Raw genomic sequence first — 13,292 nt, forward strand, 5'->3', positions numbered from 1 at the left:
TATATTATATGTATGTATATGTGTGTGTGTGTGTGTATATATATATATAGTGTATATGTATTTTATTGACCGCACAGTTTTTTTTTCCACATAGCCTGCGGACCGCTTTAAATTTGCACCAGAGATGGACACCTATGTTGAAGCGTTTCTGGAAAGTTGTGATGATGCCGAGAAGCAAGTGACTGTTCTTATTGGCTTTTCCTCATTAACTAACCAAGGGTACCCAGTGGTGCCTAGTACGTGGAAGGTGATAAAGCATGTAAAACCAGCTGCACTGCAGAAATATATTGACTGGTTGAAGAGCATGTTTCTTATGCCAGACACTGATTCTCTTCTGGATTTCACCACCAAGAGACAGAAGGAAAACCAGGATAATCCATACACGTGAGTGTGTTTTTTTTTTTTTCTTTCCCCCCAGTGCATGCAGTGAGCTATGAGAATACTCCTACTTGTTCAGGTCCTTGTTTCTCTTAGCTTTTAGTTATTTATTATAGTATTTAGTGCTTTTGGATAACATATAGGCTTCTCTGAGACAAGAAGGTATTCAGAACTGTTGTCACTTCCCCCCCCCCCCCCCCCTCCAATGGCGAGCCATAGAAAACGCCTCATATAGAAAGGTTACAGATTCTGCGTCTAGTAACTGCACAAAAATGAGCTTTGTTGAATGGGGCTAATCTGTTTGGGAATCTTCGGTATATGAAAACTGCAAATCCTCAGGTCAGCCTCAGATTTCTGCTGCTGATTATCTGATATTCTGTGTGGGATTTTTCATTGGGAAGATAGCGTTAGTACAAAGATCCACAACCTCCAGTGCTCAAGCTGTTCTGAAACGACAACTTCCACAATGCATTCATTTCTATGGGAGTTTAAAGAGCAGCTGAGCAAGAGAGCTTGCTGAGAGATGTAGATGTACGGCAGCTGGACTGCTCAGGACCCCTGAATTAGTATTTAAAATCTTTGACGGATCATGACATAATAACTCAAAATTAGTAAAGACAAAATGATTACTATTATCTGATTATTTGATCTGGTAATTTAACTTTTCCAATATCTGGGTATGTGCAGATGCACAAAATCCACTGTGCAAAAAAACCGCAGCAGATCAGTAGGCTGATCTCCTGTGAACAGCATGTTTTTGGCGTTGGACACCACCAAAAACTGCTAGTGATTTCAGCCTGTCTCCATTGACGTCAGTGAGGAAGGCAGCTAAATTCCCCTTTAAAGCAGCAAGGCTACTTTCACACTGGCGTTTCTGGGTCCGCCTGTGAGATCCGTTTCAGGGCTCTCACAAGCGGCCCAAAACGGATCAGTTCAGCCCCAATGCATTCTGAATGGATAAGGATCCGTTCAGAATACATCAATTTTAGCTGCGATTGGCCTCCGTTGCGGTTTTTTTAGACTGTCACTAAAACGCAGCGTTTTTGTGACCGTCTGACTATGCGGAACCTAACGGATCCATCCTGACTTACAATATAAGTCAATGGGGACGGATCCATTTTTCACTGACACAATATGGTGCAATTGAAAACGGATCCGTCCCCCATTGACTTTCAATGTAAGTCAAGACTGATCCGTTTTGACTTAGACATTTTTTTTATGAATGAATAATGCAAACGGACCCGTTACTAACAGATACAAGCGTTTGCATTATTCGTGCGGATCCGTCTGTGCAGATACCAGACGGGTCCGCACAAAACGCCAGTGTGAAAGTAGCCTAGCGCGAAACTTCTGAAGCAGATTTCAAATCACGTGCACACGGCGCTATACTTCTCATTGACGTTAATGCACTCTTAAAGGGATTCTGTCACCTCTCTTTACCCTATAGAGTTGCGGACATGCACGGCTAGATCGCCGCTACCATGTCCGCAGTATACCTGTCCCATAGCTCTGAGTGGTTTTATTGAGTGTAAAAAATAAGCCTGGTAAGGAGCCCAAGGGGCTGTACTAACCATTCTGGAGCCCAGCCATGCCTTCCTGTGAAGGAGCCCAGCACCGCCTGTGTCCAGGAATCTCCTCCTTGCTCACGAAGTCAGATTGCCGTAATCTCGTGCATGCGCAGTTCCTTCCCTGAAGCTGATACCAGCACAGGGAAGGAACACTATGCCGACACTGCGCATGCGCGACCAGGCTGATTTACATATATATAAAATCATTTTTTACACTCAATAAAACCACTCAGAGCTATGGGACAGGTATATTGCGGACATGGTAGCGGCGATCTAGCCGTGCATGTCGGCATCTCTGTAGGGTAAAAAGAGGGGACAGAATCCTTTTAAAGGGGTTATTCAACCCCTGAAACCCCCCCCCCCCCCCATATTCCCGGGTGCCTCACACACAATGTACTTACCTTGCTCCCCAGCACCTGCGTCACTTCTGAAGCCAGCACAGCCGCTGATGGGTGTTGTTTTAGCCAATAGCAGGCGGTGACTGGTTACGGCTAGGGAGGCTCGTCCCTGTCATCGCCTACTGTTGGCTAAGACTCCTCTGATCGCGGCCCCCCTCACGCCAGCTGTTGTCATCGGCGCAATGGGGAGATGCAGAGGCGGGTGCCGTGGAGTGAGGTAAGTACATTGATTCCATAGTGGATTTTAACTATGTGAACATATCCTCTAGTATTCATTAATCTTTTTTTTCCCCCCTTTCCTCAGAAAAGACCAATTTGTATTTAGACTGCGAAAATGGATTATTCCTCGCCTTATCAGCATTATTGACAATCGCCAGGTGAAGCGAGAAGAGCCCCAAGTGATGGACATTGCCCGGTAAGTGGAATAGGTTGATGGCTCCTGTGTCCTTTACCACTATATTAAACATTTTCTTTTCACAAGAGTCTGGTGTATTCTACAGTTGTTGCGGGTGAGCAAGTGCCTGAATCCATGTTGATGTCAATTTTATTGTATGCAGGTTTATATTGTTCCATGCATTCTTTGATGCAAAAAAATCGGTCTCGGATATTCCGGAAACAGAAGCACGTCTGTCTGTGCCTTTGGATGACAGTACACGGAAACAGATCGCTGACACTTTTTTTAGGTAAGTGAAGTGTGTGTCAGATTTTCGTGTCTGCAGAAGGAACACTGCAAATATATCTTGATATTCTTTCTCCCTTTTGGCTTTTTGAGGCCAAATATTCATTTTAGTGGACACAAAAGAGAAGAACAGGCCATCAGATGCAGCAGAAGCTGTACTTAAGACTAAGTGTGTTATCTGCTTAGAAATCCTCTACAAGATAAACTTGAACATTTATAGGCAATATAAGCTCCGCGCACATTGGGGTGGGAACAAAAAGGGAAGCTTCATAAGCTGAATGAGTACTATCGCCCAAAACAGTACAGTAACATGCTCAAAGAGAACCTGTCACCATAAAAACCATGAACTTCTTGCGGCACGTTATAGAGCAGGAGAAGCTGAGCAGAGTGATATAGTTTTATGGGAAAAGCTTCAGTAAAACGTCACAAATCCCTGCTCACTCTTGGCTTTGAAGTCAAGAATTCGGTCCTGTCAGTGATGACAGCCTTCCCTCTAGGACTGTGTCAATCACTGATAGAGCCGTCTCTCTGACTTCAAAGCGCAGAATGAGCAGGAATACAAATGTATAAATTACAAGTTTGGCTTAATCTTTTCATGGTGACTGGTTCCCTTTTGAAACATTTTTGTGTCTTTCGACTTCTTTCAGAAACTATCGGTTACATGGTTAATTGGGAGTTAGACCGCCAGCATGACAGTCACGATTTTCGCCTTTTGTGTACCTCTCCCCTATATTGCTAGTGCATATGTAACATTATGCTCAGCCTGCTTTTTCCATGCTAGGAGACGAAATTCCCCCAGCACCTCTGCCCCTAAATAAGAGATGATGACCCATACCTTAGAACTGATAGGCATGGTCTGGATATGATTGTGGATTTGTCCAGTAATGTAACTTGATGCTTCAGGACCCCAGCCACCATGTGCCACCTATAGGTTAGTGGGGCTGTTTGTGCCCTCTTAGGTTCCAGGACCCAGGCGAAGCTGCAACCTCTGCACTCCCTACGCTTTTCCCTGGATAAGCTTTCTTCCCAGATTTCTGCAAGACTGCTTCATGAGCATTGTCCGGTTTTATTTTTTCAGCTCTGTTTTGAGACTTTTTCAGAAGTATTTGGAACCTCTGTACACTCCGGTTTTTGGCCATTTTAAAAGGATAGGCTCTAAATAGCCATGCAGTACACGCTGTGGCATAAGAAACCCCCTGCATGCCTTTCACCTGGCTGTCCGTCTATGGGCTATGTAAACTGTGCAGTGCCGCGGCCACCCTGTCCATGGTGGAGCAGGTCCAGCACCTGCGTAGATGAGGATGCAGTCTTGGACAGCTTAGGCCGTTTCATTTCTCATTGATCAGCCAGGCGCGCCTTAACAGCAGCTCAGGTGACATTATAAAGTGCCAACCCCTTCAAAGTTCTCTTCTTTTCAATAGGTTGTTCGATTTGTGTGATATATTGAGAAACTGGTTCCTTGAAAATTGCCCAATAAATGTTCCTACATTTCCTTCCAGCTTGTTGCTTAATCTGAATGGCATGGCTGTGTTAGGAGAAGGTCATCATGGTGAAGCATTAAATGAAAGGCGCGCGGTTGGAGTTACTGCCGACGGCAGCTTGTGGATTCATTGCCTGGTCCGTTACGCAGACATGCTACTGTCACATGGAAAAGCTGTGAAGGCTGTTAAGCCATTTAGTGAAGAACAGACAGACGCTTGGGCTCGGTAAGATGGCTGCAGCCAATTAACGACAAAGTACCCTTGCCATCCACTGATGTTACACTGTTTACTGTATAAATCACGGTTCCAGTTTAGGTTTTTTTCACTATATTTTCTCATTTTAGATATATTTATGAAGCTAGTAAACCAAAAAGAATAATCCACTCCACTGTGACTTAGTTTCAATAGAAGGGGCCATAGTCTTGAGCAATTTGAGCTTCGGATCATAGATCCAAAGTCGATTTTGTTCAAAACCTTTGATTTCTCATCCGTATCATTGGGGGACACAGTCTTGACCTTGGGTATAGCTATTGCCACTAGGAGGCGACACTAAGCAAAAAAAGTGTTAGCTCCTCCTCTCAGCTATATCCCTCCTGCAGACACTGAGCTAATCAGTTTTAGCTTAGTGTCCGTAGGAGGCAGACCTCCCTGCTTTGCAGGTCTGCTGATTTTTTTTTTCTTTTAATTTAACATTTTTCTCTCTCTTTCCTTTAGCTGGGCTGAGGGCAGTCTCCAAGCTGCCTGCGTTCCCACCCAGGAGACGGGAGATCGGGGGGTCCCCCAAACACCCTGCTCCTTCCCGTGCTCCAGAAGAAAAGGAGGACCAGAGGTCCCTGTAAAAACCTCTGTCTCCCGCCAGCATTCGGGTCACCACAGCCGCCCATGCCGCAAGTCCCCTCTGTTCCGGTGTAGCTACCCTCACCAAGGGGCCGCACACCGAAGGTGGTGACCTGGCTGGAGTCAGAGGGGGCAGAAAACGCCAGACGGGTGAGTATTCTTTCAGGACCCCATTCCTCCTCCCTCCCGCTCCTCAGGTTTTTTCATGTGAATATCCTCTATGGAGACCGACTTACCTCCTCCACCTGAGGCCTCAGTTTCGGCAGGTGTCCCTTCCCCAAGGGGGGACTTCTGCTTATTCCCAGACCTTTCTCTAATAGCTCAGTGTGTTATTAGGTTGTTTCCTAAGCAAAATGCCCTAGTAGTCTGGTGATTTAACCTGCATGTGCATTTGGAAGCTAAGCAGGATGTGTTGTTGAGATTCCAACCTGGTGTAGTAATTGCTCTAGCCCCACCAGCTGCCAATAAGCTCCGCCCCGACTTCTGCTTAACCCCTTCCTTGCCTCAGTGCTTCTGGGCTCTCTACTGAGGCTTGCTGTGCTGGTTATTAGTACAGATGGATGTGGGTGCAGTTTTATATTATTAACCCTTGGAGATATTTGGTCTGTCTGAACCTAGTTCCCATGCCGTTCTGTAGACAGGATTTCTTTACCCTACTGCTGGATACATACGTCCTATAGCGTAAGCGGAATCCTGGCGCTACCGCCGGATACCGCACTCCCTATAGCTTACCCTCTTTCTATAGGTGGAGTAGTTACATTGCACGTGCTCTGGATGCCGTGCAGCCTGTAGCATTACCTTCCTTCCACAAAAGGCGGAGTAATTGCACTTGCTCTGGATGCTGTGCTGCCTGTAGCATTACCGTCCTACCATAAAAAAAGGCAGAGTAATTGCACTTCCAATGGATACTGTACATTCTGTAGCATTACCGTCCTTCCACAAAAGGCGGAGTAATTGCACTTACACTGGATGCTGTACTGCCTGTAGCATTAGCCTCGTTCCATAGGAGGAGTAATTGCACTTACACTGGATGCTGTACTACTTGTAGCATTACCTCCGTCCATAGGTGGAGTAATTGCTCTTGCACTGGATACTGAGCAGCCTATAGCATTACTCCTTCTATAGATGGAGTAATTGCACTTACACTGGATACTGAGCAGCTTATAGCATTACTCCTTCTATAGATGGAGTAATTGCACTTACACTGGGTGCTGTTCTGCCTTTAGTATTACCTCCTTCCAGAGGCGGTGTAATTGCACTTACATTGGATGCTGTACTGCCTGTTGCATTACACTCCTTTCATAGGCGGAGTAATTTGCATTTGCACTGGATACCGTACAGTTGGTAGCATTACACTTCCTTCTTAGGCGGAGTACTTGCACTTCCATTGGGTACTGTATAACCAGTACCATTACTCTTCTTCCATAGACCGGGTAATAGCACTTCCATGGGGTACCCTTCAGTCGGTTCCATTATTCTCTTTCCATAGGCGGAGTAGTGCCACTTACTCTGGACACTGTACAGCCGGTAGCTTTACCCTCCTCCCATGGGCAGAGTAATTGCAATTCCAGTGGGTGCCGTTCGGACGGTAGCATTACCCTGCTTTTTTAAAGGACGGAGTGTGTGTACATTTCTTAGGCAGAGTATTGGCAGCTTCCGTGAGCTCCTGTACTTGTTCTCCTTCCATAGGCGGACTATTTACACCACCACAGAATACCAGAAGTGCTGTAGCACCACCCTCCTTCCATGTCGGAGTAGTTGCTCTGGATCCTATGCTTCTGCTAGCATTCATCTCCTTCTGTAATAGGAGTATTTGCACTTACTCCGTATACTGTACATTTTGTGGTATTACCCTCTTTGTATAGAGTAGTTGCTCTACCACTGATTCCTATACAGGCTATTGCATTACCCTCCATTTGGCTGGTAACTGCACTTCCGCTGGATGCCATACGTTCTGTTGCATTACCCCCTCTGCAGATGGAGTATTTGCACTAATACTGGTTGTCCTCTATCCTTTCGGATTTCCACCTTCTATAGGTGGATTAGTTGCACCAGTAGTGCTTACACTACCCCTCTTCAGTCAGCGGAGTGGTGCTCTATCGCATTTTCCGTCTTTCTTAAGTGGTATGGTAGCTGACAGGCTGTGGACTCGACACGATCGACATCCATTCTTTGTCAGTAGGTGGAACAGATGTACTGCTTGTCAGTTTCCTTGCTCCTCAAGTGGTGGATGGCACTAGCACCATATTCTGGGTGTTTACTGCTGTTTGGCCTCATTCTCAGGGGGAGCCTCTCCTCTGGTCCTGGAAACCATAGTTGGGCTATGGCCTCCCCCCTACGAGGCAGCCTTGCTTTGGCCATAGATTTTATAGCTACTCTTGTTCCGTGCCCCTACAGTGGGACTCCGTCCCAGGGGGAGTATTTCTGCTCATCGTCCCCCTTCTAGGGGTGGAACCTTCTCGCTAGTTGTAGCTGTGATTGTGCCTACATTTACTTATCACAGGTGGCACTGTGCTCATGTTCTGCCATCACCAGGTGCGATAGATCCTCCAGGCCTTATATGTATGGTGTTCCTGAGGAGCTGGCTGACAGGTACTCTTATTCCCTATAGTGCTGTCATCTGCCCATACCATGACCGGTTTCAGCAGGTGGGTTTGCTCACTTTTCGTGGGTATTAGTACGGCTTTCGGTGCATGGTATAACCTGCCGATTTCTAGGTCATGGGCTTCGAGCCTTCACAGGTAGTGCATTGCCTCTACCTTCTTCTTTGGTGACACATCAGCGTTGCCTCCGTGTGGTTTTGGGTATGCACTTATTCAGTTTGCATATGTGTATTGTTTGCATGGCTCCCCTCCACGGGTAGAGCAGTCGTACTGTCCTTGTCACCCCTAGATGCTGGTTCCCTACTGAGCCGCATCAGCCTTCTCTATTTCTCCTCTTTCGCAGGGCGAGTAGTTGCACTTTCTCCACATACTGTTACTGCCTGCTCGGCCAGTGTTCATAGCCATTGGGGGCTCGTATGCCCCCTTTCTGCTGTGGGGTGCCTGCGCAGGTGGTGTTGGTCCAGGTTCTCTAGCCCTGACTTGTTCGTCATGGTCCTGCTGGAGTGTTCTTCTCTTTTGGCAGTCTGGTATGGTGTGTGGGGCCTCTGTCTTCAGGGATCCCTACTTCCTCCCCCATGGGGGGCAAGTTTTGTCACATCTTGGCCCTTGATATCTAGACATCATTCTTTTTCAGCGGAATTTAGCTTCCCTTTCTGCGGTTCGGACATTTCGGGGGGGAAGTTGCACGCTGTGCCCACTGTGCCCCCTTACCGGCTTCCGTTGAATCCTTGGGACCTTTTAATCTGGAGCTCAGCGCTCTCCAGGCCTCTCAGTTTGAGCCTTTGCTGCAGAGGTCCCTTCGCTTCCTGTACTGCAAGGTGGCCTTTTTGGTGGCAGTCTTTTCCTTCTGTAGGGTGTCTGATCTAGCGGCTCTTGCCTGTCAGTCGCCCTTCATCATCAGCGGGCATCTGTTTTGGATTCGCATCTATCTATTTCAGAAGTCCTCTTTCCGACAGACGGATTCATTATTCGTCATTCCAGAGGGACCAAGACGAGGGCTGGCTATTGTGGAAGCATACCGCATCAGTGGACTGGCTCCACCTTTCTGGTTTACTTCTCATTTTGCCCAGGCATTGGTTGGGCAGTACATCATGGGGCTTCGGCCCTTCAGGGGTGCAGGGCTGCTGCCTGGTCGTCTGGGCACACTTTTCCAAGTTTTACAGAGTACACACCTTTGCATCTTCTGACACTTCTCTGGGGCGTAGAGTTTTGCAGAAAGCAGTCCTCGGATTGACAGGATGGCTTCTTCGTTTATGACCCACTCCGGAGACTGCTCTGGAACGTTCCAAGATCAAGACTGTGTCCCCCAGTGATACGGGTGAGAGAACTAGATTTTTGTACTTAACGTAAAATCTCTTCCATTCATTGGGGGGACACAGCTCCCACCCTGTATGTATATTACTGTTTCTCCTAGATGGGTCCTTCTGGTTCTTCGGGATGACTCGTCTCCGGTTTTCTTTCTTTTTATTATTTGCTGTTAGCTCCTCTTCTCAGCTATATCCCTCCTGCAGACACTGAACTAATCAGTTTGTACAAAAGCAGTAGGAGCAGCCAGGAGAAGCCAACACTTTTTTGCTTAGTGTCGCCTCCTAGTGGCAATAGCTATACCCAAGGTCAAGACTGTGTCCCCCAATGAACGGAAGAGAAAAAGATTTTACAGTAAATACAAAAATCTAGCTTTTTAAGGCTGTCTTCGTACAGCATTAAAATGTATGGGTAGAGCATAGACAAATTTCGTGTTGCCCGAAGTCTAGCAAGACTTTGGTGAATTAATTCAGTATTCCTATCTGCGGCTTTAAAAACATGTTAAAATAGGAGTTGAAGTCGACTTTGGCACCAAACCCGACTTCGGATTCCTAATTTATCGACTTCGGGCGATACGAATTTTGCCTAAGCGTAGCCCATATATTTTAATGCTGTACGGAGACAGCATTAAAATTGAAGTTTTTGAACGAATTTACTTTGCATCTATGATCCGATGCTCGATTCACTGAAGACTAAGGAGGCATGACTTTGCAGGAAACTAGAGGCATGGCTTAAGATGCAACATTTTGCACCAAAATTCTGGCGCAAAGTAAGCCACCCTATAGGTAGCATAAAGTTAGACCAGACCATTCAAAGATGCACCAGATTTATCCTCCAGCATCAGCCGCTGTGATACACCTGGCGAGAATTTGAGTCTGTCTAGTCTGCAGTTACACTACCTTATTATTAGACAGGATTAGTAAATCTGCCCCAGTGAGTGTAGACTGTAGATGTGTGTGCAGCCTATTCTACTCTTCATTTTTCACATGTAATGTAAAGTCTTGCCACTCTGGTGAACTACATCATGTACTCAGTAATATGATTTGGTAATATCAAGCATACTCTTGTGCCGTATTAAAGTCCTTACAACAAATGGATATATGTTTTTAGCTTATTTACTAAGTGCAGTATTCAGAATGTCAGTGGAGATTGCTGTTGGATCAGCTTCATTCACTCTGATCTGTGGAGTATTGTTCAGAGTATTATTAAGTATTATCATAAAAAATGTTTCTAGAATGCTGCAGCAGGTCGAAGATCTCCAGAAGAAAGCCAAGAAGTCAAGTAGTATGGAACTGTCAGCCTATCAGCAGTTGTTGCTGCTTGTTGGAATTCATCTTTTTAAGGTAAAATGATGGGACATGCTCTACATATTATACGCAGGTTTGGTGAATGTTTCATGCCTCTGCCTTTAGTTTTGGGCAGTTAAAGGGGTTGTCTTACTTAAGCAAATGGGATTTACCATGCAGATAAAGTTAAAGAGGACCTTTTTATAGGGTTTAAAAAATAAAAAAACAAAAACTGATACCTTCTGCTCGTTTACATAGCCTGTTCTCCTGAGATATACCAAATCTCAATAGAACAGAACGTCTTCTCCCTGGCTGTGGAGGTGTCCGCTGCCTTTGGACAGTGTCCCGGCCAGGGAGAAGGAGACGCCCACTGAGGAGAGCACAGGCCTCTTCTCCCTGTTCAGATGCTAGGAATTAACATATTGAGCGCCAAAAGAATAGAGGGTCATTGCGCAATGGAGGGGTCTATCAGAAAAAAAAAGCTGGAGCATCAGCAGAAGGTGGACTATATACATCAGGTATTCAGTAAAAAAATAATAATAATCTTATGAAAGGTCCTTATTACTACAAGGCACTTACTAATGTATTGTGATTGTCCATATTGTCTCCTTTGCTGGTTTGATTCATTTTTTTAAATCACATTATACACTGCTCGTATCCAGGGGTTACGACCGCCCTGTAATCCAGCAGAGGTGGCCATGTGTGCACAATACTGAAAAAAGCATCAGCCTCTCTGGTGGCCAGGATCGGGGAGCGCACATAGTAGGGATCGACCGATTATCGGTTATACCGATATTACCGGCCGATATTCAGTATTTTGACAGTTATCGGTATCGGCATCTATTTTGCCGATGTACCGATAACGTATGGGGAACATAAATCGCGCTGCTCTCAGCGCTCTCCCTGTTCCCTCAGCAGCACAGGGGAGAAGGAAGCAGTGTCTCCCTCCCCCTGTGCTGCTGCTGCCGCCAATGACAGGAGAGGAGAGGAGGGGAGGGGCTGTGGCCGCTGCGCCACCAATGAAGAGGAGTCTTTCATTAATTCATATACAGGAGGCGGGAGCTGGCTGCAGAATCACATAGCCGGCTCCCGACCTCTATGAACGGTACTAGCTGCGGTCCGCGGTAGTTAACCCCTTAGGTGCCGCGGATCGCAGCTACCGCTCATAGAGGTCAGGAGCCGGCTATGTGATTCTGCAGCCAGCTCCCGCCTCCTGTATATGAATGAGAGACTTATCTTCATTGGTGGCGCAGTGCGCCCCAAGCCCCCCAGTATTAATCATTGGTGGCGCAGTGCGCCCCCCACCCCCATCCCAATAGTAAAAACATTGGTGGCGCAGTGCGCCCCCCCACCCAGTATTAATCATTGGTGGCAGTGGCCACAGGATCCCCTCTCCCCTGCTCCTCCGATCGGTTACCATGGCAGCCAGGACGCTATTGAAGCCCTGGCTGCCATGTTCAGCTCCATGCTGCTGTGTGCACAAAGCACAGAGCAGCAGGGACAGTGTGAGATCCTATTCACCCTGATAGATCTCTATCAGAGTGAATAGGACACGAGTTCTAGTCCCTAAGGGGGCTAAAAGTTAGTAAACAAAAAAAAAAACACAAAAATATTAAGTATAAATGAAAAAGATTTACAAGAAAAAATAAAAATACACGTTAACAATAAACATATTCATTTTCAGCAGATTTGTGTAGGAATTATTTTTTTCTCAAAAATGAAAATTCCCAGAATATCGGTATAAATTATCGGGTATCGGCCCTAAAAAATCAATATCGGTCGATCCCTAGCACATAGGCACACATTCGCAGAAGCTCCCGTCCCCTCTACCTTGTATTTGTGATGCAGAAGTTTTTGCACTGGTCACGAAGCATAATTATATCGCAGCAATTCCTATTATGTAGAGATCACTTTTTTAGCAGTCGTCTTGTTAGCATCACAGACAGGAATACAATGACATATAAGTACATACAGATAACACAAGATCCACCATTCACAACAGGTTATGGTTACAGCTAATATACTCCCCTCACCTCCCTACACAATGACCTCTACACAGGTCACAGAGCTCAATGAACACTACACTCCATCTGCTCCTTTCCATTAAACGGAGGAGCTGTAATTACACCTGCGCACTTCTGCAATATCGAGCAGGTAAACGGGGAAGAGAGTTCTGCGTTCTCTTCAACCATCTGATCGGTGGAGGTGTCGGCTGTTGGGCCCCTTCCGATCTGATAGTAGTATAAATATGCAGCACACGGAATATTCTATGCAATATAAAGGTAATTTTATTTAGTGATTTTCACAATATAAGGTTCATGATCCAGTTAATAGGAAATTAAATGTTGCGTAACCACTATCCATATGTGAGCCGGATGTTTCGGTCCATAGGGACCTTCTTCAGCGGCTTGGGGTTTCTGTAGAAAAATAATAGCACCTCTATAATGAGGTATCTGAACCCTTTGTGATAAATGAAGTATTCAATATGAATATATATACAATTGATTATGTATATAGTGAGGATAGAGACCAACATACAGAGAAAAATAGGAAGTGAGAGCATGGGAGGAATCCTATGTGGGGGTGTAAGGAAAATATAGACTAAAATGTCATTTTGCTCTATGTACTGGACAATATAAGAGATGGAAGCTGGTAAATGGTATATAGCAGTATGGAGTAGAGATTTTTTATATATATATATATATATATATATATATATATGTATATGTAATTATGAACCTTTTGTTGTGAAAATCA

General features: G+C 45.6%; 1 protein-coding gene across 1 annotated transcript in view; it reads left to right on the top strand.

The window, feature by feature from the left end:
* Positions 1 to 13,292, top strand: part of MYBBP1A (MYB binding protein 1a) — a 79,238-nt gene that overhangs the window by 19,493 nt on the left and 46,453 nt on the right. The window contains exons 9-13 of the mRNA XM_040424841.1: positions 95 to 384; positions 2,649 to 2,759; positions 2,902 to 3,027; positions 4,523 to 4,729; positions 10,484 to 10,592. Coding sequence (XP_040280775.1) covers positions 95 to 384; positions 2,649 to 2,759; positions 2,902 to 3,027; positions 4,523 to 4,729; positions 10,484 to 10,592 — 843 coding nt within the window. The remainder of the gene's footprint in view (positions 1 to 94; positions 385 to 2,648; positions 2,760 to 2,901; positions 3,028 to 4,522; positions 4,730 to 10,483; positions 10,593 to 13,292) is intronic.

This window comes from Bufo bufo, chromosome 3, assembly GCF_905171765.1.
Source record: "Bufo bufo chromosome 3, aBufBuf1.1, whole genome shotgun sequence".
NCBI lineage: Eukaryota > Metazoa > Chordata > Amphibia > Anura > Bufonidae > Bufo > Bufo bufo.